Here is a 25776-nt window from a genome sequence, read left to right on the forward strand (position 1 = left end):
GACCCAGCCATCTAGTCCCTCATCCCAGGGCACGACACCACCTTCTTTGGCCTCAGCACCTGTGTCACCATCTGAGTCCGCCTCCATCATATCAGTGCCTTGTAGCCCAGTGGTCACTGATCCCTCTTCAGTGACTGGAGTACTTACAAAGGCTCAGAAGAAGAGGCGCCACTTACGTTTACCGTCTCCTAGTCCCACTAGGACTGTGTTTTCACCGGGACCCTCACCTCCGCCTCGATATGACCAACGGCATCATGAATGCTCACGGTCACCGCAGTATTGGAGATCTCTGAGATGCTCTCCGTCACCTCCACGTCATCATCGGCACTATTATTCCAGATCTCCATCGCGATATTCTGTGAGGTCACAGTCTCCGGTGTCACCTGCTCGTGTGCATCACTATCAGCAAGGCAGTTACTCACCTGCATATTCTCGCCATGGCCATCACCATCAGTCAGATCATGCACATTACCATGACCACTCGTACTCATCTTCTCGGAGTCGCCGTCAATCGTACTCGCTTCAGCCGCCAACTCACGACACCATCCCTCCAGCACAACTGCCTTCAACACCCACGGGCGATGATAGAGCTTCTGGACAAGCCAACATCCCTCCTTCTTCCTCCAGGGATACACAACCCATTGGTTCTCCAGTGGACATCTTATCCTCGTCACCAGATGGTGCAGTCTTTGATCACAAGTCTTCACCCATAGATGATTACGGGCAAGTCCAGGAGCTGTTTAAAAGGGTTGCTCACTCGCAAAACCTGCGCTCTCCCGAGGCACCTCAAAAACAGCATGCCCTCTTACAGAATTTACAACAATGTGCATTGGGGTCGCACATGCATGGCATGCAAGATGCGCATGCACAGCCACCCTCCCCTCAGTTCCTTGATACTGTCCGCGGCTCAAGAGAGACCTCCACAGTGCTCTTCATTCCTCAATAGTTTTCTGTAGATAAATAGCTTAGTTTAACTTCCTGGTTCTTCTCCCTAGTTCTTATCAAGTTCTTCTCCTAAAAACAAACAAACAAAAATACTCTGCCATTCATTCCTCCAAGTTGTTTTACCCACTGCTTATGGCTACCCACCCGGGATAATGAGCTCACCCAGTTATAAATGTTACACAGACTTCCATGTTCATCGGGACTGCTTACACTGCGCAAAAATTAAGGAATGCACGCGGAGAGACAGAGACTTCCATTTGAATATACTCATGACTGAAAAGTATCAGAGGGGTAGCCGTGTTAGTCTGAATCTGCAAAAGCGACGAGGAGTCCTGTGGCACCTTATAGACTAACAGAAGTGTAGGAGCATAAGCTTTCGTGGGCAAAGACCCACTTTGTCAGATGCATGTAGTGGAAATTTCCAGAGGCAGGAATAAATATGCAGGCCAGGATCAGGCTGGAGATGACCAGGTGGATCCAATCAAGGAGGATGAGGCCCAATCTGTCTCCTCACTTCCTCGTGTGGGTATCGCAGTTTACAGCACTCCCAGTTACCTTCGTGACACTACGGATTTCCTGAGAAAACTACAATGCATAGGTGATCTTCCAGAAAACACCATCCTAGCCACCATGGATGTAGAGGCTCTCTACACAAACATCCCACATGCAGATGGAGTACAAGCTGTTAGGAACAGTATTCCTGATGATGCCACAGCACAACTGGTGGCTGAACTCTGTGAATTTATCCTCACACACAACTATTTCAGATTTGGTGACAACATATACCTCCAGACCAGTGGCACTGCTATGGGCACCCGCATGGCCCCACAATACGCCAACATTTTTATGGCTGACCTGGAACAAGGCTTCCTCAGCTCTCGTCCACTTACACCCCTTCTCTACCTACGCTACATCGATGACATCTTCATCATCTGGACCCATGGGAAGGAGACTCTGGAAGAATTTCACCATGATTTCAACAGCTTCCACCCCACCATCAACCACAGGACTCCTCGTCGCTTATGACTGAAAAGGGGCAACACCTTTCTTCAGACCCGGGCATTCAGGGGATTCCCAACAATAAGGGAGACAATGTTAAAAAGTTCCCAAAGAGATGTGCTTCCTCTCTGCCAGAAGAGTTTCAGTAGCTTAAACAGCATTCGAATGATAAATAAACAAGAAAAGCCAAGAAACCATTGCACCTCAGCACATACAATAACCTGGGCACCTCTAGTGCTGACTGGGCTCTCTACAAATGCTTCTCACACGGTGCTTGAATACTGCATGTAGATGTGGTTGTCCTAGATCAAGAAAGATATAGTGGAATTGAAAAAGTTTCAAAAAAGGACAGCAAAACGATTGATATATGGAGAGCTTAATAAGACTGAGACTTTTCAGCTTGGAAAAAAAGACAACTAAGCGGGAATATGATAAAGGGTTTATACACTCATGACCGGTGTGGAGAGAGTAAGGAAGGAAACATTATTTATTTCTTCTTATAACACAAGAATTAGGGGGTCACCACATTAAATTAATGGGCAGCAGATAAAAAACAAACAAAAGGACATATTTTTTCACACAACACAGTCACTCTGTGGAATTTTTTGCCAGAAGACGTGAAGACCACAACAATAACTGTGTTCAAAAAAGAACTTAATAAATTTATGGAGGATAGAGTCATCAATGCCTGTTAGCCAGGATGGGCAGAAATGATGTATCTAGCCTCTGTTTGAAAGAAGACAGGAACAGGCAATGGGATGGATCACTTGAAAATGATTTGTTCTGTCTGTTTCCTTTGGGCCACTGTCAGAAGACAGGAGGCTGGGGTAGATGGACCTTTGGTCTGACCCAGAATTGCCAAAAAGTGAGCCACTTGAGCTCTGAGCAGCTTGGGAAGCTTCATGAATTTTGTTTAGAAAAAGTCAAAACAGAATGTGTTTTTGGATTTTTTTCAAAGCAAAAATTATGGAATCCTTTGTTTTATGTGCATCTTGAAGTAGCATGTTTTCATGATTTTTTTTTAATTTCAAAATTTCCTGTACAACAGGTGTTCTGGTTTCTGAACAGTCCTCATTATGAGTAAATAAAATATAATATCAAATACATTGTATTATTATCTAATAAGCTACTTTTGTTAAAGGTGGCGGCAGCTTTGCTGGTACACAAGGAAGTAATACTGAGGTTTCTGGTGTAATACATGCATCCTCAACACTTATGCAGCTGATATTAACAGGTAAATTAGTTTGTATTTTCAAAGCATTTTGAACCCAGTCATGCAAACTCTTAGCATGCAGACTCTCAGCATGTCACAGCCCAGTGGTAGTTCTTTGTCTACAGAGTTTGCAAGATCCTGTCTTCTATTAGTATTCAGGCTATTAGAACTAATAATTTAATATACTTTCCATTCTAATTACAAAGCTATTATAAACTTTACTGAAGTAGCAGGCATTATAATAAAATGGTAATACAGTGAACATACAGTTGAACATACATCCAGAGATCTTCAGGTGCTTTACAAACATCAAAGGCCAAATTTTGATGTGATAACTGTGAGATGTTCTTAGGGAGGAGAGAGAGATGGACATGGCTGAGCAGAAGGTTCTTGAGTCATCATTTCTGTGCAGAACAGGATGACATGGCCTTGAAGCAGTCTTTATTGCTCTTTAAAAAAGATACCTGCTGCCAAACATTAATCTAATCCTCTTTCCAACATCTTCAGCCAAAGGGACACACTTTGGAGCTCCCTCACTAGAAGACTCTCTTGGGACAGTGGAACACTGCTGAGTACGATACTTGGGGCTTACCCTTGTGTATGGTAGAAAGGACCATGTGCTCCCCTATTCGGTCCTGCTCCTATATAAATTCACTTGAGAGGAAAGAGAGATGAGGCTTCCCAATATGTATATGTATATTTGCAGATTTAGCAATGAGAACTCTTCAGCCATCTTTGCACAAGTTTTTCACATTCCTAAAAGTAATACTTGAAGGGAGGAGGATATGTGTGGACTATGGTTGCATGTGTGTATACCCATTTTGAATAACTGCCTGTTATTTCTGTAGGCAGTTTGAAGACTCATTAATATCAACAGCAATATAGCCTTTTGGAATGTAACATGGCAGTCTAGTTTTATAAGCACTAAAATTACTCAGCATTATAATATAGTCTATTTTGTGGAGTTATTGAGAAATCCCTCAGGATTGTTCAATGTCTGCAGAATTCTTGTGTGGAGTTTTAGCTTTGTATAACACAGATGCTAACATGGGCTTTAATTTTACTGAATATTATATTTTTAAAAAGAATAGTATTTTTATTTGCTATTGTTATAGGGAAAAATGGTGTTTCTGGAGAAGCTGCTGTGAAGTTTATAAAATTAGCTTTCAGCTACGAAGAGTGGGATGTATTTGATTCTACTTTTGGTCTAGTGATTAATTTTCTTCAGGTAATCCAGATTTACTCTGCATTATATATGAGGGTATTAAACCAGGTTTATCTTAATAAATTATCAAAGCACACTTTCATTACCTGTTTCTGTTTAAACTACTAGAGCCAAGATGATCCAATATGGAAGAAAGCAGAAACGGAACTTAGGCTTATTATTGCGATGCAGCCTCTAGTGTCCACGAGAAAATCGAAACATGGCTTTTCTGTCCAGGAAAATACTTTCAAAGAAGCTACAATATCTCGTAGTTCTGGAAAAAGAACAATTGCGCGTCAAGGTTTGTTTTAGACATTGACAGCTGTGAGTTGAAATTATTAGATTTCAAATATCTTTTCAGCAAGAAATTTTGTTATTTTTATGGAGAAGTTCTTTAAAATACACTATAATATAAATTTTTCTGTGACTGTAGCTAGCAACTGAGAAATTATGACCTACAGAACTATGTTTTACTTACTTGCACTTGTCAAAACTTGACTTAATGACATTTACGGTTAACGGGAGACAATCTAACTTATATTTTCAGACATTTTTCTAGGAATAAAATTGAACCCTCGGTGGAACTGACATGTATGACTTTAATTTGTCCTTTCTTATGGTTCATCTATCTGAGGTTTATTTTCACTTAAACAAGAAGAACTTATTAGAAGTGTGCTGTCATTTAAATCTGTATTTTGTCATCCACAAAATTACATGCATCTTGAAAACATTTCCACTTACCAAAATGGTAATGTGTATTCTTCACAGAAGTGGGGAATGTATAAAATAGGAAATGTGCTTCTCTTTCATATTTACTGTTTACTAAACTATATTGCAGCTGGTGCAAATTGGAATAGCTGCATCGAAATGTGTGTGAGAAATAATATCTTGATTTTACTTTTTCTTCCTTTTCTTCCTTCTATAGAAGGACCCCTAAAGCATGGAGACCCTTCTGATGATCTTGTCACTTTGGCAACCACGTTGTTTTCCTGTATATGTACATCTATGCAGGTATAAAAGAATGATTCATATTTCTTGCATATGAATTACTTGCTATTGTATCTGTCAAATGACTGGGACTTGAGCAGTCATTCCTAGTGGTTGGAGCAGGAGTTGTTGATCAGAGCTGAATTAATGCCTAGCAGTAATTGGGGCCCAGTGTCAAGGCTGGAGTCAAAGGCCAGCTACCAGAGCCAAGGGTCAGAGTTGAAGTCAAGAGGTCAGGAATCAGAGCCATGGGTCCGAACTGGTTTATCCAGAAAGAACAAAGGCAGGAACAGAAGCTAATAGAGCTATGAAGAAATGCTTTGAGGAGCCTCTGAACTGCTACTGGGCTTGTGGAATCCTTCAACCAATCAGTTGGCACAGCCAATCAAGCAGCCTACTATGGGTCAGTTGCACTCATTAGATTGCCTGGAATCTGACTCTGCTGCAGACACTGTATGTAATTCAAGGTTAGAGGAAGTTTTGCATGGTTGACAAGCTTTATAGATTACTAGTGGACTCTACCTGGTGCTTGCCTACTTTCCTCTCTCCAGCCACTTTTGCTTGCATTGCCGGAGAGGTTGAGAGCGTGATGACATTCTGTCACATGGCAGGAAATTTTTTTTTATATATGTAGAGACAAGAAAAACAAAATGAATTAATTCATAAGAAATGTGATTAGTTGTGTTTTTTTTTGTTTTAATTTACTTTTTATTGTAATTGGTCCTATGTAGTTGAAACAGTTTTATAAAATTATTAAAATCATTTTCAAAAACTATCAGGCTAACTGGTAATAATCAAGGAAGGAGATGAAATTCCTTTATACTGTGTTGCATTCAGGGAAGAAAGTGTGCTCAAATATGGAGTAATGTGTTAATATTATGGGATATAGGCTAAACCTCCAGTTAGCACAACTTGCCAGCTGCCTGCATGACCGCTCTGTAGTGTGAGTACAGGTTAGAACTAGGGATGTGAAGGACTAGTCAACTAGTTGACTATCCGATAAGCAAATGCTTATTGGATAGTCGACAGGATAGTCGACTAGTTGCTCCCCTCCAAGGCGGGGGGGGGGGGGGGGGGGAAGAAGGGGATACTTCAAAATGGCAGTGCCACAAAGATCTCGAGTTTAGCTACTCCATGCGGCACTGCTGCTTTGAATGCCGTGGGGAGCCTGGCATCAGGCCCCTCACGGCATGTCAAAATGGCAGTGCTGCATGGAGCCCAGGATCATCTGGGGACTCCCCAGCTGACCCTGGGCTCCGTGCAGTGCTCCCACTTTGAAATGCCACGTGGAGCCCAGCGTCATGCTCCTTGTGGTGTTTCAAAGTGGCAGCACGGCGTGGAGCCGGAGATCAGCTGGGGACTTCCCTGCTGACCCCAGGCTCCTTGCGGTGCTGCTGCTTTGAAATGTCATTATGGCTTTGGCACTTTTGCCTTTGAAGTCTGGCAAGAACCCTAAAGCTTTTGCTACGCTTCTAAGGCGGAGGTGCCCTATTGACTAATGCATTGACTATTCGATTAGTCAATTACCCGATACTTAACATCCTTAGTTAGAACCACTTAAATGCTGCTAGTTCTTCAATGCTTTCCCACAATTCCTCCTGTGTGTCCAGACAGGACAAACAAATTCTCACACAGTTTACTGAAAAAGAGTTCATGGACTGGATGAACTTACTGATTACTACTAGGGAACACTCCTAGAAGACTTAGTGTCACACAGAAGTGAGCGTGACACCACCATTGCATTTCTTGGTATGAGTGTTCTCATTAAAGCCAAGCTAACTTGAGAGAAATAACTTCAGTGTAGATAACTTTAGGTAACACTGCAGTGAAGACATACCTATGTTTTATTTATATGCTAACATTTTTAAACAGCAGTTAACTTAGAATGCTTTTAATACCTTTACAAATATAGATGTAACTTGATAATGTATTTAAAGATGGTAAAATACATTTTACTAGAAATAATATTTTTTAAAATAACTTTTAATTAAATGTGTTTGCTGGCATAGTTTGTAAAATATCTCTTTCTCCCCTTAGTCTCCATAAGTTCTAGACTACAGTCCTTTGTCGGAAAAAGCTATGCAAATTATGCTCCACAATTTGCGTAGCTTTTTCTGATCGCTTTTCCGGAAGAGGCTTTTCCGCCATTTGGCCCCATCTAGACAGGGCCAAATGGCAGAAAAGCCTCCTCTTTTGGAGGAGCTTGTAGAACGAGGTATACAGGGCTTCCCAAAATAGTATGTTTGCTTTTCCACAAAAAAAAGTGGAAGAGCAAACGCATTCTCTGGACATGGCAGAGTTTTTCCACACCAGTCTAGACATACCCATAGTTTATAAAATTTGTGGCAGACTGAGGGTACGTCTAGACTACAGGGTTTTGTCGACAGAAGTTTTGTCGACAGATACTGTCGACAAAGCTTCTGTCGACAAAGAGCGTCTGCACTACATTCAGTTCTGTCGACAAAGCAAGCTGCTTTGTTGACATGGCAGTGTAGACGCAAGGACAGTTTACATGCAATAACACCTTCTGTTGACAGAACTCTGTCGACAGAAGGCGTTATGCCTCGTAAAATGAGGTTTACCAGCGTCGACAAAACTGCTGAGTTCTGTCGACGTTATGTCGACAGAACTCAGCGGTAGTGTAGACGCAAGTATTGTTTTGTCAACAAAAGTCCACTTTTGTCGACAAAACTCTGTAGTCTAGACACACCCTGAGAGCTGATATTATAGTTATTTTAAGCAGAATAGAAGAAAAGACACTTTTAACTTAAAAATCACACTTACATTTTTTACTTAGTGCTGCTTGCTCAAGAAATTCCTACGGTTAATATAGCTAGAAACCAATATTATTTTTCATATTTTCCAATTTGTTTACTTGTTGCAGCACTTTGTATATAGTTTGTTTTGGTGTTTGCCTGTGTACTTAATTGCTGTATCCTTTTCTTTGTGTGACTTTTTCACATAGCAACAAGAAAAAAGATGGTATTAAAAATGATTATATGCCTCCTCCCAAATTGGCAGGTGGAGGTGGAGGGCTAACATACTTGAAAATACTTTTAATTCTTAAAAAAAAAAAAAAAACTACTGGCTGGATTTCATGTTGATGGCATCCCTTATAAGAACATTAAATATGACAAAGTATAAATTGGCTTACTTTCTTTACTAAAAAATCATTTGTATCTCTTTTTTTCAGACTCTCCAACCAGATAAGGAAATACTTGTTGATATAATAATGTTTCTGTGGCAGAAGTGCAAAGTAGGAGTTCAGCGGATACAAATGAGTGGAAGTGCCTACTTAAAATATATCTACAAATTCAAAGCTTACAAAGTACTCCTTTTTTCTTATTATATTTCCATTCACATGAATGCATTGTATGGTGATTATTCAAGTTATATTTTAGGTCTCAGTTGCAAAAGTATATTTTCCTTGTGATAAATTCTTAACTCCCATTAGTTGCAAGTGAGAGTTGAGTATCGTTTCTGTGAGGAATGTAATTCTAAACAGATACAATATTGTAAAATATAAATAAAGAACTAATTTTAATAACAGTATTTTTCATTTCTCCACTATTTTCCTCACATATAAATACATTGTATTTTTAGTTATATCTTTATTGGGACAAGAACAACACTCTTACCACAAAGCACTTAAAAAAATAGAAAGGTGGCAGACAACATATCTTTGTTCCATTTCTCTGTGAAGTCCAGTCTGTTACTGAGGGATAATTAGACAAAATGAAAATAATAGACTGTTCAAGGTCGTTGAGTATATGGTTTAAGGAAATTCCCCAAATATTAAGGTATGAGGTTCTGTGTTGTTACTCTGCACAAAAAAACCCATGTCTATACTTCAAAAGAAGCCCAAACAAACCAACCTCACTGCAACAAGTCTCCAAACAGGATCAGCTGACTTGGGATGAAAATAGCAATGGAGATGTTTCTGCTTGGTCTGAGCCTGCATACTAAGAGAAACCCTCCTTTGCTGGATTCCAGAGCCCTGGCTCCAGTCTGAGCAGGAATATATCTATACTGCTATTCTTAGCTTTTTAACACATGCCAATTAGTTTATCCAGACTTTGAGACTTTCAGCTCTAGATTTATTGTTTGTTTGTGGAGTTAGATGTACCTTACTTTGGGTACTGCAGAGAACTTGTAGCTCAGGAGCAGGAGATTGTGGAAAAGTGCGCGGAAGAGATGGCTTTGAGCCTTCTTGATTTTGGGCTTCTCCAAAGACTGGAGAGGCTCTGCTATAATTAAGCATATGACAGCTTCTCATGGCTCAGCTGTGGACAGCAACACTACTAAGAATATCTATAACTCTGTCACCCTGCCCCAGGAACTCTTCTCACCCCAAGTATATGAGGGCTTGTGAAGCGATGTTTGAATGGAAGCCATTTTGTGGGCCCAGCCCAAGAGTTTGGGGTTTTTTAGAATCTCTTTATACTACTCCATCTCTTTTACCCAGCATAAAGGGACTGGAGTGAGGTTAAGAGTTTCATTCTAAGGATTGCGGTAGGACACAAAATCATTGGATTATATGCTCACTTGTCTTCCATGCCTAAAAGGTAACAGCTATTGTTTTACTTCCAAGTTGATGAATTCTGCTATGGGATTGGGCATTCTGCCATACCAACATATGATACAATACGTGTCCCATACAGTACATGCATAAAACTATTGCAAAGTAAAACCAAACCAAACAAAAAATGCTAAAAATGTACTCATATGTATATATTCCAAACACTGATGATTTTTTGCACTCCAACTGTTTAGCCATAGAACTGCCATCCAAAGATTCTCTCATGAGCCCCCATGTACTTGGGGTGAGAAGGTTGTGGGGGGCAGGGTCACAGCATTGAGATATTCTAGGTAGTATTGTTGTCCATAGGTAAGCTGTGGGGAACTGTCACAACAGATTGATCATAACACATGGAATACTTGGCCCTTGTGAAAAGAGCACAAAAGGGGAAGGAAATTCCTGTCATCTCCCCCAGCCCATGTACCTGCACAAGAGATAGGCAAAATATAGGCCTTAATAGTCTGCAAAGGAACATTAATTTATTAGTTATGTATAGTTACTTGCTTTGTTTTTCCAAGGTGCAACACTTATTCCTTCCACATTTTCATGATTCCTCTGACATTCCCTCAGTGTTTTTTTTGGAACTATTTAAGATTTTTGTTTTATATATTTTTCTTCTAGTGGGTTCACCTACTTTGGATAATAAATGAAGTAATTCACAGCAGTAACATAGGAGAGTCTAATGTTGTAGTACTTGCAGAGGTCACATTACGTCTGACTGCGATATTGGAAAACATAGCTGATTCTGCAAATCAATCTGGGAAAACAGGTAAAATGTTCAACAAAGTAATGGGAATATTATTGAAAGTAGTTATGAAAGGAATATCTATAATATAATATATAATTTGCTAATTAATTTTGGGGGTTTTGGCCATTATCTGAAATGAAATCTCAGATAGACTTTAAAATATATTTATTTATTTTGGTTAGTTGTTGATAACAGCATGATTGATTCTATTTTAAATAAATGCTGTAAAATATTAATGTTTTCAATTTGTGCTGGTTAGTGTGACAGATACCCTTTATTCAAACTCCTTTATGGAGTAAGATAAGAGACAATACGTGTCACCTCCCAAAACACACTACTAACTAGAATGATGCTTGGAATTGTGAGCAATGAAACTGCTTCATATTGTTTGATTCCTAGTATGTTAGAAGAAACTGGTCTTTCTGAATGATCATTCCAAATAAACAGGATTTCATTTAAAATATCTCCATGGCAGCCTATCTCTGCCATTCATTTATTTTCCTAACAGAAACAATTTTAGCTTCAAATGTACTAACAGCTTGAGCTAAAAGGGATAACAATAAATGTTTATGGAAATACTATTGTATAAAAACCACAGTACCGGTTGAATCCCTCTGGTCCAGCAGAACCATGGATGTTGCTGGATCAGAGAGCCCTGGCTTGAGGCAGCCGAGTCCTTGTGCCCTGGAGCAGCCTCGGGCCTGTGGAGTGCCAGCAGCCTGTGGCTGGCTATGGAGCTCCGGTGGCCTCAGAGAGCTGAGCTCTGGCAGTCCTGGGACAGCGGAGTTCAGATGGCCCTAGGACAGAGGAGACCTGACTGCCCCGGGGCTGGCCAAGAGCTGGGAGCCCAGTGGCTCAGGGTCAGGGAAGCCTGGCGATTTGCTGACAGATCCCTGAAGAGCCCAGAGTTTGTCAGCAGAGGGCAGGGCTGGATTAAGGGGGGGGGGGCTAGCCGAGCAGCTACCCGGGGCACCAACCTATGGGGGTGCCTGATTGAAGTGATAAGGGGCACTGCATCAGGTGCCCCCCATAGGTTGCTGCCCGGGGGAGGGGCTGCGCATGTGCCGCGCACCCGGGGGCAGGTCCGCGCATGTGCTGTGCACCTGGCAACGTGGCAGCTTATACATGTCAATCAGGTGCCACGCACCCAAGGTGGGGCCACGCATGTGCTGCGTGCCCGCTGCCCGAGGTGCAAGAATGGCTCGGGCCAGCCCTGGCAGAGGGGCTGACCTCCCTTGGTCTGGCAAACTCCCTCCTTTGGGACTCGTCAGGTTCCAGTGGTGCTGGACTAGGCAGGTCCAACCTGTACTGAACACGTCTGTTCAAATGACCATGTAAATACTTTTCATTTAATAAAATATAGTGGAGAGTCAGGTAAAAATATGCTTTAAAAAAAAGGAAATACAAATATAAATGATAAAATAAGACAATGAACTAAGAGATAAATCTTTGAGTTCATACACTTTTATTAGCATTAGTTGGTATGAAAGACAGTGTACATTTAATTTACCATACATTTATTAATGTACAAATCAGTCTTTGTTAATGAAACAGCACATTTTAGCTATTGTGTTAGAGTATTAAAATATGCAATAATCAAGACAATATGGTTAATTCTCACAATCAAGTTCTAGAATATTCTATAATTTCCATGGTCTTCAGTTATTAGTAGAACTGGTTAATTATTATCAGTGTTATAAATTCAGTACAGTCGATTTCCATTTTTCTATTTTTTCTTACATAACGGGAGAAGGAAATGAATCAGTATTTCCTTGGCAAATTCATATCTGCGACATTCCTGAAATACTAAAGGTAATATATAAATCTTTGCTACTTACATAACAATTTCAGAAAGTCTCAAGGGGGTAGCCGTGTTAGTATGCATTTGACAAAGTGGTTTTTACCCACAAAAACTTATGCACAAATAAATCTGTTATTCTTTGAAGGTATGTCTACACTTGCCCCCTACTTCGAAGTAGGGAGGCAAATGAAGCATACCGAAGTTGCAAATCAAGCCCGGGATTTAAATATCTTTTGAAATGGGGCATTTCTGTCAAAAATGCCCTGTTAAAACTGCTGGTTTTTTTTCAAAAAGCCCCATTTAAAAAAAAAAGTGGCAGCCATCATTATGCAAATGAAGCGTGGGATATTTAAATCCCGGCTTCATTTGCACTTCCGATGTGTCTAATTTACATCCCTCTGCCGACAGAGGGGTGTAGTTTAGACACACCCTCAATTTGTTGAGATCTTTTTGAAGCTCTTCACAGTCTGCTTTGGTCTTAACTATCTTAAGCAGTTTAATATCATCTGCAGATTTTACCACCTCACTGTTTACCCATTCTCCAAATAATTTATAAATAGCTTAAATAGGATGTGCCCCAAACATAGCTGCACACAGTGATGTGTTCAGGTAGGTATTCCCAGTGTTGGGATATGAGTCCCAAGTCCCAGCCATAGATCTTTTCATGAACATCAACCATCCTTCTTGGGAGTTCAGAGTTAGCCCCTGGAGCAAGCACCACGCTTGACAACAGGACAACACTTCTATCAACCCCAGGCAGAGCCAGAAATAGACCTAGGTCACAATCTTTAATAGTGTCTACACAGACTTCTTTGGCACAGTATACAACACAATGGTACTCATCACCCACATGCTTGGCTAGACGCACACAGATTGTGCTCCATATCAACTACAAATCACCTCCCATCAATATAACTTGTATTGACACCTGTGTTATGAGTGCAAACTGATTGGTCTTTTGGTGTGATCTGTTGGCTCCAGACTCTCTGGCTACGTCTACACTGGCCACAATTTCCGGAAAAGCCATGCAAATCAGGTAAGTCAGGATAGGGAAATCCGCGGGGGATTTAAATTCCTACCTGAGGTAGGAATAAGAGATCTTGAGGTAGGAATAAGAGATCCTCTGGAAAAGGGCTTTATTCCGGAGGATCACGCCAGTCTAGACGCTTTTTTTCCGGCTTTTCCCCAAGCCGGAAAAAAAGCGGCGGACGTGTTTATTTAAATCCGCGGGGGATATTTAAATCCCCCGCGGATTTCCCTATCCTGACTTACCTGATTTGCATGGCTTTTCTGTTTTTAGGGGCCAGTGTAGACGTAGCCTCAGTGTATAAGTCTATGTCTACACAGCAGTGTTATTTCGGAATAACTGACGTTATTCTGAAATAACAGACCACATCTACGGTGCTAGCAGTCACTTTGACATAATGTCGAAAACATGTTGAGATGGAGGACTTTTTACTCTGACTCCTGTAACCCTAATTTTACTAGGAGTAAGGGAAGAAGGGCGAAGAGTGCTCTAACTCGGACTTTTTGCTATGTAGATAGCGCCAAAAGCCGAAATAATCTATCGTGACTTAAGCTACCCAATTGACGTAGCTCAAGTTGTGTATCTTATTTTGGCTTTAGCCCTGCTATGTAGACATGCCCCCAGAGGCCCCTTTTGCAAAGAGCTGCTTCCTTTCCTAGCAGCTTCTAATTGTGCACCTCTGTGCATTCTGAGGTGTCTCAGGCTCTGCTCCATCTCAGTGCTGCTACTTCTTCTCTTTGTACAGTTATGACATGAGCCTCTCCACTACTGGGAACCCAGAGAGTCTTTCCAGCCTTCCCTCCTATCTACTAGGAGTAGGATCTCTTTTCCCAACTCTGTTTGGTGGGAAGTGACAAAGCCTCAGCTTGTTCCACTGACCACCTACTTGGGTCTATCCGCCGACTCTGCTTGGATCTTGTATTCTGGCCCCTGACCATATGGTTAATTTTGGAATGCCTCTGCTGCTTGAGTAGGACCTGATCCCCCAGTGCTATTGGTTTGACACCTGCATGTAACCTACTATCATCCCTTAACCTGGTAAATTGGATCCTGTGACAGAGGGAGAATTAATGGATGAATCTTTAGATCTCCCTCTACCCATATGCTTCATTTTCATCAGATGAGGAGTCATTTCAGGGTCCATGTATTCCCTTCTGCCCCCTCAAGAGGACTTCAGTTTTTCAAGAATTCATGAGAAGTCTGACTGCTTCTCTAAAGGTGCAGATAGAACTTATGCAAGAAATGTCTTATTTTCTTGGACATTTTACACACTCTTGCTTCAGGAATAGTTGTGCTTCCTATGAAGGAAGCCTTGTTGGAACCAGCAGACTCTGGTCTCTGTATCTCTTTCTGGCAAGTAAACAGATGGATAATACCAAGTCTGGCAACAAGTTTTTGACCTGTTATTTATCCATACAGGTCTTGATACTTTGGTGGTCACAGCTGCTAATGAGAGGTCTCATCAGTCCCATCCTAAGGCCACTCCCAAGGAAAAGGAGCTTACAAGGCAGGATTTCTATGACAGAAATAATTTATTTCACCACCACACGTCTAATAAGAGTCTCTAATTAGCAGACTCTTTTGTCGAAAAATAATTTTATTAATTTCACTGCAATTTCTCAATTTGTTGACAAATTGCCCAAAGAACATAAAGGAAAGTTTTTAACGTGGGTTTCTGAGGGACACATTCTGGTTCATACATCCCTTCAGGGAACAGTCTGCAGTCACTGACGTCTCCATGCAGCATTATTTGTGGCTGTAAGCTTCTAGTATTCTAACCTGCAGAATACAATAGAGAAAAAACAGTTCCTCACCTTCTTGTAGCTATTGTTCTTTGAGATGTGTTGTTCATGTCCATTCCAATCAGATGTTTGTGTACACATATGCATGTTAGCCAGAAGATTTTTTTCCCTTAGCAGCTAGCCATAGAGTCAACCTGGGCACCACCTGGAGTTGCGCCTCCATGGTGCCCAGTAAAGTGCCCTGCCAATCCCCCTTCAGTTCCTTGTTGCCAGCTACTATGACAGAGGGATAGGAGGGTGGATGTTGGAATAGACATGAACAACACATTTTGAAGAATAAATTATGAGAAGGTGAGTGTGATGGGGTGGACTAAGCCCTGAGGCCCCTGCTGGAGGCCTTCTGGTCCTGCCATACCCTATCCCAGAGAGACTATCAAGAAGTTATCCAAGCAGGGTAGAGTGGCCGTGGAGGAAGCAGTCAATCAGGGGCAAGGAAGGCTCTATAAAAGGATCTGGGAAACAAAGCAGCAGTCAGTACCTCTGGAGACCTCAAGCTGTGCAGCCTGGATGACTGGCTGTCTGAGAGAGCAGTAGCACTGTGGATAATTGTAGAGGGAAAGCTTATTGGAGACTTCTGGACTATGATGGGACTCTAAGATAAAGGGTGAAGATACTGGCTCCAGGAGGGGAAATCCTAGGTGCACCACTCTCTGCCAGAATGGGGAACAGACTTAGAGAACAGACTCAGAGGGTCATTACAGAGGGCATTGAGATGGGCTCCTGGTACATGTGTAACCTGGAAGGGGTTTGGTGATTTGCTCACAAGGTGTGTGACTTGGCTGAAGGATTGAGTTGCCAAAAAGGTCTTTTGAATAGAGAGAGTTCAGGCACATACACTTGGCCATATGGACACGCTTGCGGGAGGTGAGCTTTGAAGTAGCACTGCCCCCCAGCCAATCAGGTCTACACATAGTAGGAGGATGGGAGAAAATTGGGGGTGGGGGAAGGAGAGAAGGAAGGGTAAGGGAGAAGGAAGGAGAAGGGAGAAGTGGCCCTAGTCACTCCCACAGGTATGGTTGCAGTGCATGGGACCAGCTTTAAGATTTTGGAGGGGATTAGTAATTTGATTCTTTTGGGATCTACCAAATTTAACCCATTTAATTTGTATAAAAGATGCCCAGTGTAGGGCTTTTGCTTCATTCATTGAGACCCACAATTGTAACTGTTATTTTGTAACTTGTATGTGAATGAAACATAACTTCGCTGAATTCTTTGCCCTATTCAAAGTGCATCTTTTTGCAGTTAAGGGCATTGCAGCGATGTCCAGCCAAATTGTGGCATTTTTTTTCTTTTAAAGAAATCTAGGAAATTTCATGTTAAAAAAACTCTGTATCAAGACAACATTAAAGTTCCACCACTAAGCCCTAATGGACAACAAGCTGTATGATATTATATTATTTAAGATATAATATACCATTTGGTAATTTAAGGGCCATGGGCCAGATTTTAAAAGGTATTTAGGCATATAGTAGGCATTTTGAAAAGCACTACTGGTACACATACACTGTGGCTCTATTTCAGGATACTTCTGGTATCCCAAAATAGCTATTCCACGTCTTTTAAATAAGCCCGTTATTTTTAAATAGGTTTCAAAATAATGGGCTTGCTATTCCGACATCCCTGTAAACCTGGTTTTATGAGGATTAAGGCATGTTTTAGAATAGCGCTCCATTTCGAAATTTCAAAATAAGCTATTTTGAAATAGATTTCAGAGCTTATTTTGAGTTATTTTGAGTGTATCTTAGCTACCGTGCAGTATAGACACACCCTCAGTGTCTAATACTCATTGAAGTCAATGACTTTTAAACGGGTAGGTGCTTTTGAAAATCCTAATAAATGCCTAAATACCTTTAAAAATCTGCCTCTATGTTTTAATACATATGTACAGTAATCATCCTTAACTTCAGAATGCTTGCTTCTGAAACTTTTAACTTTTTTAATAGACTACTGTAAAACATGTAGTAAGGAATTCTAAATGTATGGCTGATATTTCACTTCTGTTGTAAGCATATTCTGAGAAATCAGTCTTTGCGGCTTTGAATATTGTTTTAGAAAATTTGAGGAGAATCTGTCCGTACATGTTTTTAGTTATATGTTCATGTGAAGGTGAATATACATATTTACCACTAGCTGAAAAATGGCTGAGCTTTAAAATTTCAAAATTAGCATGTGAAACCAATGGGGATATTGTCTGTCTAAAGACAATATGATTGGATATCAAACCTGAGGCAAATACCCACCACCAACTTCATACCCCATAACAAAAATACTAATCCAGCAACATATACCTGCAACAAACCCAGCTGTCAACTCTGTCCACAAATCTACCTTAGGACACCATCACAGGACATAATTCAGGGGTGGGCAATAATTTTTGTTGGGGGGGGCACTCCAAGATTTTGGAAAATGGTCAAGGGTCATACTTTTCTATGGAGGAGGTGTGGGGTCTAGGATGGTGCAGAACGGTGTGTGGGGTAAGGTATTGGGATGCCGGAGATGGTGTGAGGACTGAGAGGAAGTTTGGGCAAAGGGGAGGAAGTTGTGAGCTGGGTCAGCAGATTGGGGTGCAGGGTCAGGTAGGGAGTAGGAGTTCAGGAGAGGATTCCAGCCTGTAGGAGGGATGTGGGAGGAGGTACATGGTCTGGGAGGTGGTTGTGACCTGAAGCAGGAGGATGCAGAGGGTTTAGATGGCGACCTGGGGGAGGGAGTTGAGGTGGTGGAGGGGCTAGATTGCCAGAGGCAGTCTTTGGCTAGGAGGCGATTATCTAAGTGTCTCCCAGCCAGCAGCCCTGCAGCAGCCCCAAGGCAGGATGGGTTCCTGCATGCTGAAGCTCCAGACCACTTAAAACTGCAGGCTGCTCCCTGATGTGGCTCTCAGCTCTCACTGCTCCCATCCCTCAGGACAGTGTCTCAGATCCTATCGGCTGGTTGTTTCTTGCCAATAGGAGCTGAGAGATTGTCTGAGGTCCGGCCAATAGGAGCTGAGGACTGGGCAAAGGGCAGAGAAATCACATGAAACCTCCCCCTCCTTCTAGAGCCAAGAGGCATGTGGAGCAGCCTTGCGCTTGAAAGAGCTGCTGCTGTATGGCTCAGGGTCCCAGCAGGGTGTCCACAGGCCAGATCAGCTCCGCAAGAGGTATCTTGCCCACCTCTGACCTAACCACATCAGCTATACCTTCAACTGCTATTTCACTTGCATATCTACTTACATAATATATGCCATCATGTGCTAACAATCCCCCTCTGCCATGTGCATTGGACAAACTGGACCGTCTCTTTGCAAAGGAATAAATGGACAGAAATTAGACATTAAGAATGCCAACATCCAAAAGCCAGTGGGGGAGCATGTTAATCTCCCTTGGCACATTGTTTCAACTTGCAAATTGAAAAACTTCAAAAACAGACTGCAGAGAGAAACTGCTGAGCTGGAATTCATATGCAAATTTGACATCCTTAGCGAAGGTCTAAATCAACACATGGAATGTTTCTTGCATTACAATAGATAATTTCTAGTTCAGGTATTCTTACCTTCTCACCACTCCTGGAGATGAGCCACATCTATTCTAATTTAATTAGTACTGATTCTTTCTTTCTTTCTTTCTTCAGCCTCTGAGGAAGTGATTTGTAGCTCATGAAAGCTTATAAATAAATTTGTGAGTAGTAAAGTGCCACCAGACTCCTGGTTGTTTTTGCTGAAACAGACTGACACAGGGCTACCTCTCTGAAACAAAAGGATTGTTCTTTCATTTCCAATGTATATAATGTAGCTGTTAACACTATGCTCAGTTTATTTGTATGTGAATTTATTTCAGAAAAGTCCCACAGAGCAGTTACATTTTGCTTATGAAAATCTTGAAAAAGCAATTAATGGAATGAACATGTCTCGCTTAATGACCATTTTACCAGATGGAAAATCAATACTTGATACCTGTTGTACAAAGGTAATGTATTCAAAAAGACAAATTAGAACAAAATATGTAGATAATAGAGTGGGGTTTGATTAAATTTGAAACCCAGGCTATATTCACAATTGGGGGTATGTCTACACTACAAAGTTAATTCAAACTAACGGACATTAGTTCGAATTAACTTTGATAGGCGCTACACTAGCGCTCCGCTAGTTTGAACTTAATTCGAACTAGCGGAGTGCTTAGTTCGAACTAGGTAAACCTCATTCCACGAGGACTAAGCCTAGTTCGAACTTACTAGTTCGAATTAAGGGCTGTGTAGCCCCTTAATTCGAACTAGTGGGAGGCTAGCCCTCCCCAGCTTTCCCTGGTGGCCACTCTGGCCAACACCAGGGAAACACTATTGCCTCGGGGTATGTCTACACTACCCCGCTAGTTCGAACTAGCGGGGTAATGTATGCATACCGCACTTGCTAATGAAGCCCGGGATTTGAATTTCCCGGGCTTCATTAGCATAAGCGGGGAGCCGCCATTTTTAAATCCCCGCTGCTTCGAACCCCGTGTAGCGCGGCTACACGGGGCTCGAACTAGGTAGTTCGGAATAGGCACCCTAGTCCGAACTACCTAGTTCGAGCCCCGTGTAGCCGCGCTACACGGGGTTCGAAGCAGCGGGGATTTAAAAATGGCGGCTCCCCGCTTATGCTAATGAAGCCCGGGAAATTCAAATCCCGGCCTTCATTAGCAAGTGCGGTATGCATACATTACCCCGCTAGTTCGAACTAGCGGGGTAGTGTAGACATACCCTCCCTCCCGGCCCCGGACCTCTTAAAGGGGCACGGGCTGGCTACGATGCCCGTGCCAGGTGCAAGCCTGCCAGCACCCAGCCAGCAGACCCTGCACCTGGCACGGATCGAGCCACCCACCCGATGCCCCCCAGCCCTCCCCCTCTTCCCGGGACCAGGCTGGCGGCTCCCGGGAGCTTGCCCAGGACCGCAAGAGGCGGGCACCCGCCTGGTCCAGTGCAGACATCGTGGATCTTGTCCACGACCTCCGCACTAGGCACAGGAAAGCGGCCGTTTAGGGCAGGAGAGCTGCCAGCCTGGCCACCCAGGAGCAGGTTTGCATGAAAATCAGGGTACTCCACTGAGACCCCCGACCCTGAGCCCTGAGCTTAGAATGGCCGTACTGGGTCAGACCAAAAGTCCATCTAGCCCAGTAGCCTGTCTGCCGACAGTGGCCAATCCTAGGAACCCTGGAGGGGATGGACCAAAGACAGTGACAGTGACATTTGTCTCGTGCCATCCCTCTCCAGCCTTCCACAAACTTTGGGCAGGGACACCACTCCTACCCCCTGGCTAATACCACTCCATGGACCCAACCTCCATGAATTGATCTCACTTCTCTTTAAACTCTGTTCTAGTTCTAGCCTTCACAGCCTCCTGCAGCAAGGAGTTCCACAGGTTGACTCTTTGCTTTGTGAAGAACAACTTTCTGTTACTAGTTTGAAGCCTGCTACCCATTCCTTTCTTTTGGTGTCCTTTAGTCCTTCTATTTTGGGAACTAATGAAGAACTTTTCTTTATGCACCCTCTCCATCCCATTCATGCTTTTATAGACCTCTATCCTATCCCCCCTCCATCTCTTCTTTTCTAAGCTGAAAAGTTCCAGTCTCTTTAGCCTCTCTTCATATGGGACCTGTTCCAAACCCCTCATCATTGTAGTTGCCCTCCCCTCTCCCACCCTCTCTCAGCATCCTCCTTGAATTGTGGGAACCAGAACTGGACACAGTATTTCAGAAGTAATCCTACAAGTGCAAAATATAGATGTTAAATAACATCTCTACTCTTTCTTGAGCTTCCCAGGTTTATGCATCCCTGGATTGGATGAGCCACATCATCACATTAGGAGATTATATTCAGCTGATTATTTACCACAATCTTCCAGTTTTTTATGTTTTTTCCAGATCATGGATAATTTTTTAAACAGTGTAGACCTATTATTTAGTCAGTTTTTAATCCATTTAATATGTGCAGTGTTAATTTCATATTACTTTAGTTTTTTAATCAAAGTGTTGTGTAGTGCCAAGTCATACACCTTACTGAAATTTTTTATGTCAATACTATTTCCTTGATCAACCAAACTTGTAATCTCATTAAAAAAGGTATCTAGTTTGACAGGATCAGTTTTCCATATACGCATGTTGATTCACATGAATTAATTCTTTATTAATCAAGTCCCTCAGCAACTCCATTATCTTGCCTGGGATCCATGTGTGGCTGACAGATATTTAGTTATGCAGGGTATCCTATATACCCTTTAAAAAAAACTGGCTTGACACTGTCTTTCTTCCATTCTTGTGGAGCCCACCCAGTGCTACAGGACTTATTGAAAATTAACAATAATAGTCCAACAAGCTCTGCCAGCTCTTTTAAAACTCCTGGATACAAGTTATTTGGACTGCTGATTTACTTAAACATGTTTCACTTCAGACATTTCTGTTTAACATCCTCCAGAGACATTAGTGGAATAGAAAGAGTGTTATCATCACCACATGTAAAAACTGTATAAACTGTTTCCCCCAAATATAGAACAGAAATATTTATTGAACATTATGCATTTTCTGCATTGTTACTGATAATTGTACCATTTCCATCTAGTAATGGATCCATTGTTAGGATTCTTTTAATCCCTAATATATTTAAAAAAAAATCTTCTTGCCATTAACTCTGATGGTCACAGTTTTCTCCTTATGTCCCTTTGCCTCACTTAACAATTTTCCACAGTTTTTAACTTCTAATTAGTACTCATAACTATCAACTTCCCCCTTCTTCCAGTTGTATTTAAAATGTATGTGTGTGTATTTTATAAATACCTTCACTTACACTTTAAATATTTTCTGTTATTTCTGTGACCTGTAGTAGAGTAGTTGACCATGGATAGAACTATTTAGTTTTTTATGTAGATAGTTCATGTGATTGTACTTTTGTGACTTATGATGGTAAGATTCCAAAATCCTTGTCATTTTTCTAAACAGTGTCTGTGTATTATACTTTATTATTAAGTTTGTTTTGACTGTTGTAAAGAGAATGAATTTCTGAATATTTGTGATCTATATTTTTACGGCAAATTGCTCAAATTTCCTAAACATACTAAATTAATATTTTCTTATTAGTATCTCAAAATAAACATATTAAAAAAACTGCTCATTTTAAATCTGTATTTGCTCAATTAATGCTTTTGTTTTATCAGAAGAACGCAAATGGTCAAAATCTGAATGCATCTTCAGCATATGATGATGATAAGCCAACCTCAGGAAACAATTTTGTGATGGATTTACATTTGGAGCTAATTCAGGCTCAACACAGAGTTGCCTTGAAACTTCTTAACATGAAACAAGGTAGGGTTTAATAAAGCTAAATAACTTTAACAGTTGGATTAATCTATGCATTAGTATATGTTTGTAATATCTTTAGTCGTAAGAATTTAGCAATGCTTGTTAAATGCCTCAAATTTGGGGCAGTTTATAGGGTTACCAGATGGCTTCAAAAAAATACTGGACACACTTGATCTCAGATGGGAGGGGAGGGGGACCGGCTGGGAGGGGACAGGAGGAATGGGGCTGACCAGGGGAGATTGGGGTCGGGGGGAACCAGCCGGCGGGAAGCAGGGCTGGCTGGGACGGGGTTGGGGGGTGTGGGGCTGGCCGGGGAAGAACTGGCCGGGATGGTATCGGGGGGAGAGAATAGGCCGGTGGCGAGCAGGGCTGGCCCGGGCCCACGCAGATCCCAGGGTGTTGCCCGTTCTGCTCACGGTCCCGGCGAAGCATGAGCAAGTCCGGCCCCGGGGATTCCATCCCACCGCGGCTCTGTCCCCACGCACCTCCTCTCTACTGTGTAGTTGAGTACTGCCTGGCTGGTACACATGCACATACAGTGTGAGCGCATCTACCAGCCAAGCAGTACGCAACTATGTACTGATACTCATAATAATAAAATTTACTTAATTAGAAAATACCAGACATTTATATGTCCAGTATTTTTTCAATTTATTTCCCAGACAGAAACCTCAAATACCAGACTGTCCGGTTCAAAACCAGACACCTGGCAACCCTAGCAGTTTATTTTTCACACAATTGAAAATAACATGTTGGGATTAACATCTGTTTATCGAACAATATCTTGCAATCTCTAGTCTGTACTCAGTTATATCAGTGGGAATTAAACATTAATAAGGATGGAGGAAGCTCCTAGATCATCTCTAGTATGTACTCTCTCTCTAGAAATATGGTTTTGAATAATTAATTTTATACTATTTGTAGTCTCAATTTCTGTGCTACCTGTTGTATCATGCAAGCAAGGTACTAACAAACTTCAACAGGCCTTTATTTAACAAAGGTGAAACCTCTTTACAAAGCTGCTACTGCACCCCTCTGTAGCTCTTACTCAGCTCTGGCTCATCTCCTCCCCGCTCCTTCCTGTTTCCCGTGCTTCTAGACTCCCAACAGCCAGTGCTGTTCTAATAATTACAAGCAGCATCTAAAACACAACATTCCCTCCTCTCTTAAGAAGCTCTCTCAATTATAAAATAAACATTGTTGTTCTAATCACAGCAACAAATATGGAATAAGACACTATACTGTTGGCAGAAATATTACACTGAAAACACTGTAAATAGTACATAACATAGTCTCTAGTACAGACAGGTGGTCATCTGGGTCTGACAGACTGTCTCTCAAACCCCGGTTCCTGTGCAATGTCTAGTTGTGTTGGTGCTACGGTGAAGTCATACAACACGGACTGGGTGTTGGACTCATCTCTTCTTGGTGCATAGGCAGGTGCAAGATAAGAAGCATTCCATACCTGCCAATCAGAAAGTCGATAGGTATAAGGTCCCTTCTTCTCTGTGATTTTAAGAGGAGATGTGAATTTATGGTCCCCTTTGCATAAAATTCCAGGTTTTCTTACTCTGACGAAGGAACTACACTCAAACTTTGGTTCCTTAGCACCCCTCTGGGTTTGTTTTTTTTAACTAACAAACTTCAACAGGCCTTTATTTAAACCATTTTACAAAGCTACTGCTGCACCCCTCACTCAACCCTGGCTCATCTCCCCCCCCCCTTCCTGTTTCCTGTGCTTCTAGACTCCCAACAGCCAGTGCTCCCAGTTCTAATAATTACAAGCAGCATCTAAAACACCACACTACCAGATTTACCCTTATCTGCTTGATGTTAGCAAGCAGCCTGCTCTTCTGTTCTTGTGGAAGGCTCCAAAGAAACACTCTGCTTGGTCACTTGTTCCTGCCTTTTTGTTTTGAATTGTTAAAAGCCATTATAAATCTTGAATTTCAGCATTTTTTATGAAATCCAAGAATGGCAGTTTACCTTCACCTTGTCAGACTCAGTGTTTTTCCCTTGGACACTCCAGGATCCATGAGTAAATGAGTCTGACATTGGAGGGAATTTCTCTCCATTATAGTATTATTTTTCCTTATTTACATGGTTGGCCATAGGGGAGGCCCACAAAATTCTATTAAGCAAAATGAGAAAAAACCCTGTCTCCCAATACAAACAGTAATATTTTCCCCTTTTCCACAGTCCAAGCTGTTACCCCACTATGCTGACTTCTATCTGGTAGTCCATCCCAAAGCAGCTGTTAACTTATTTTCTTTCCCTATAGAATTGAACAGGGTGGCCAACAGATTTTGCCAGGACCTGGATAAGGTGTGGGGTGGAGGGCTCTGGGCCCCTGGAAGGGATGGGACCTTAGGCAGAAGGGGCAGAGCTGGGGCTAGCCTCCCCGAACAAGCCCTTCAGTGCTTTTCTGGCATGTGCCACCTGAGGCTTTGGCAGGGCTCAGGGATTTGTCTGCTGCTGTTGCTTCTGTAGAAGCAATGGCTGGGAGCCCTGGGTCCTTTAAATCATCAGGCCCTGGGGCAGCTACTCCCTCCCACACCACTGATGAGCCTGCAGAGGAAACACCCTTTCATCCAGGAGAAGATTTTCCTTCCTGCTGCGTTCACTACTCCTGCTGCAGTTTGTCTCTTATTTCCCCTCTTCTCTTTCACCACAAGAAGGGTTTTTAAAGATCACTTGCAGCCTTTAATTTTCCTCAGGTATCTCTAGTTAATCTGAGGTAACCTTTTTTTTATCTATCAGAAAACAGAGGCTTCTCTGTTCTAAGGCTAATATGTCTGCCCATTACCATGCTCTTACATCTTTCGGGACTGATTTTGTCACACTAGATAACACAAGATCCCTCTTTTCCTGTGAGCTAGCTGTGCTCTTACGGATGGCAGAGACAGAGGGAGGAAATATTTTTGTTTATCAGCTCACTCCAAAAAATGCCAACTATCCAAACAAAAGAACAGACAGGAGCATCTATTTTCAGAATAGGAATTCAGACATAGAACTATTTATAAATTTTTGTACAGTACTCTCTTCAACAGGAACATCATGAGCACAATAATGTAGTATTTCCTTTCCATACAGGTGTTCAAATGGATGGCAAAAATATCAAGGCTAAGTCTCCTGGGAAAGATGTAAATTACCTTAATTTCTTCACAGGT

The 25776-nt window shown here is 41.9% G+C and overlaps 1 protein-coding gene across 10 annotated transcripts in view; it reads left to right on the plus strand.

Moving 5' to 3' along the window:
* CFAP54 (cilia and flagella associated protein 54) overlaps positions 1-25776 on the plus strand; it is a 238111-nt gene that overhangs the window by 38202 nt on the left and 174133 nt on the right. For 8 of the 10 annotated variants that reach the window (XR_012905249.1, XM_075933796.1, XM_075933789.1 and 5 more), the window contains 10 exons: positions 3086-3178; positions 4273-4385; positions 4491-4662; positions 5287-5372; positions 8542-8676; positions 10549-10696; positions 12429-12487; positions 19118-19246; positions 22462-22609; positions 25700-25774. Coding sequence is in view for 9 of the 10 variants with exons in the window: in XM_075933796.1 (XP_075789911.1) it covers positions 3086-3178; positions 4273-4385; positions 4491-4662; positions 5287-5372; positions 8542-8676; positions 10549-10696; positions 12429-12487; positions 19118-19246; positions 22462-22609; positions 25700-25774 (1158 nt within the window). In the remaining variant the exon portion in view is untranslated. Of the gene's footprint in view, positions 1-3085; positions 3179-4272; positions 4386-4490; positions 4663-5286; positions 5373-8541; positions 8677-10548; positions 10697-12428; positions 12488-19117; positions 19247-22461; positions 22610-25699; positions 25775-25776 lie in introns of those variants that run through there. The other 2 variants (XM_075933756.1, XM_075933810.1) reach the window with 2 other exon arrangements.

The sequence above is a fragment of the Pelodiscus sinensis genome, chromosome 1 (assembly GCF_049634645.1).
Source record: "Pelodiscus sinensis isolate JC-2024 chromosome 1, ASM4963464v1, whole genome shotgun sequence".
Classification (NCBI taxonomy): domain Eukaryota; kingdom Metazoa; phylum Chordata; order Testudines; family Trionychidae; genus Pelodiscus; species Pelodiscus sinensis.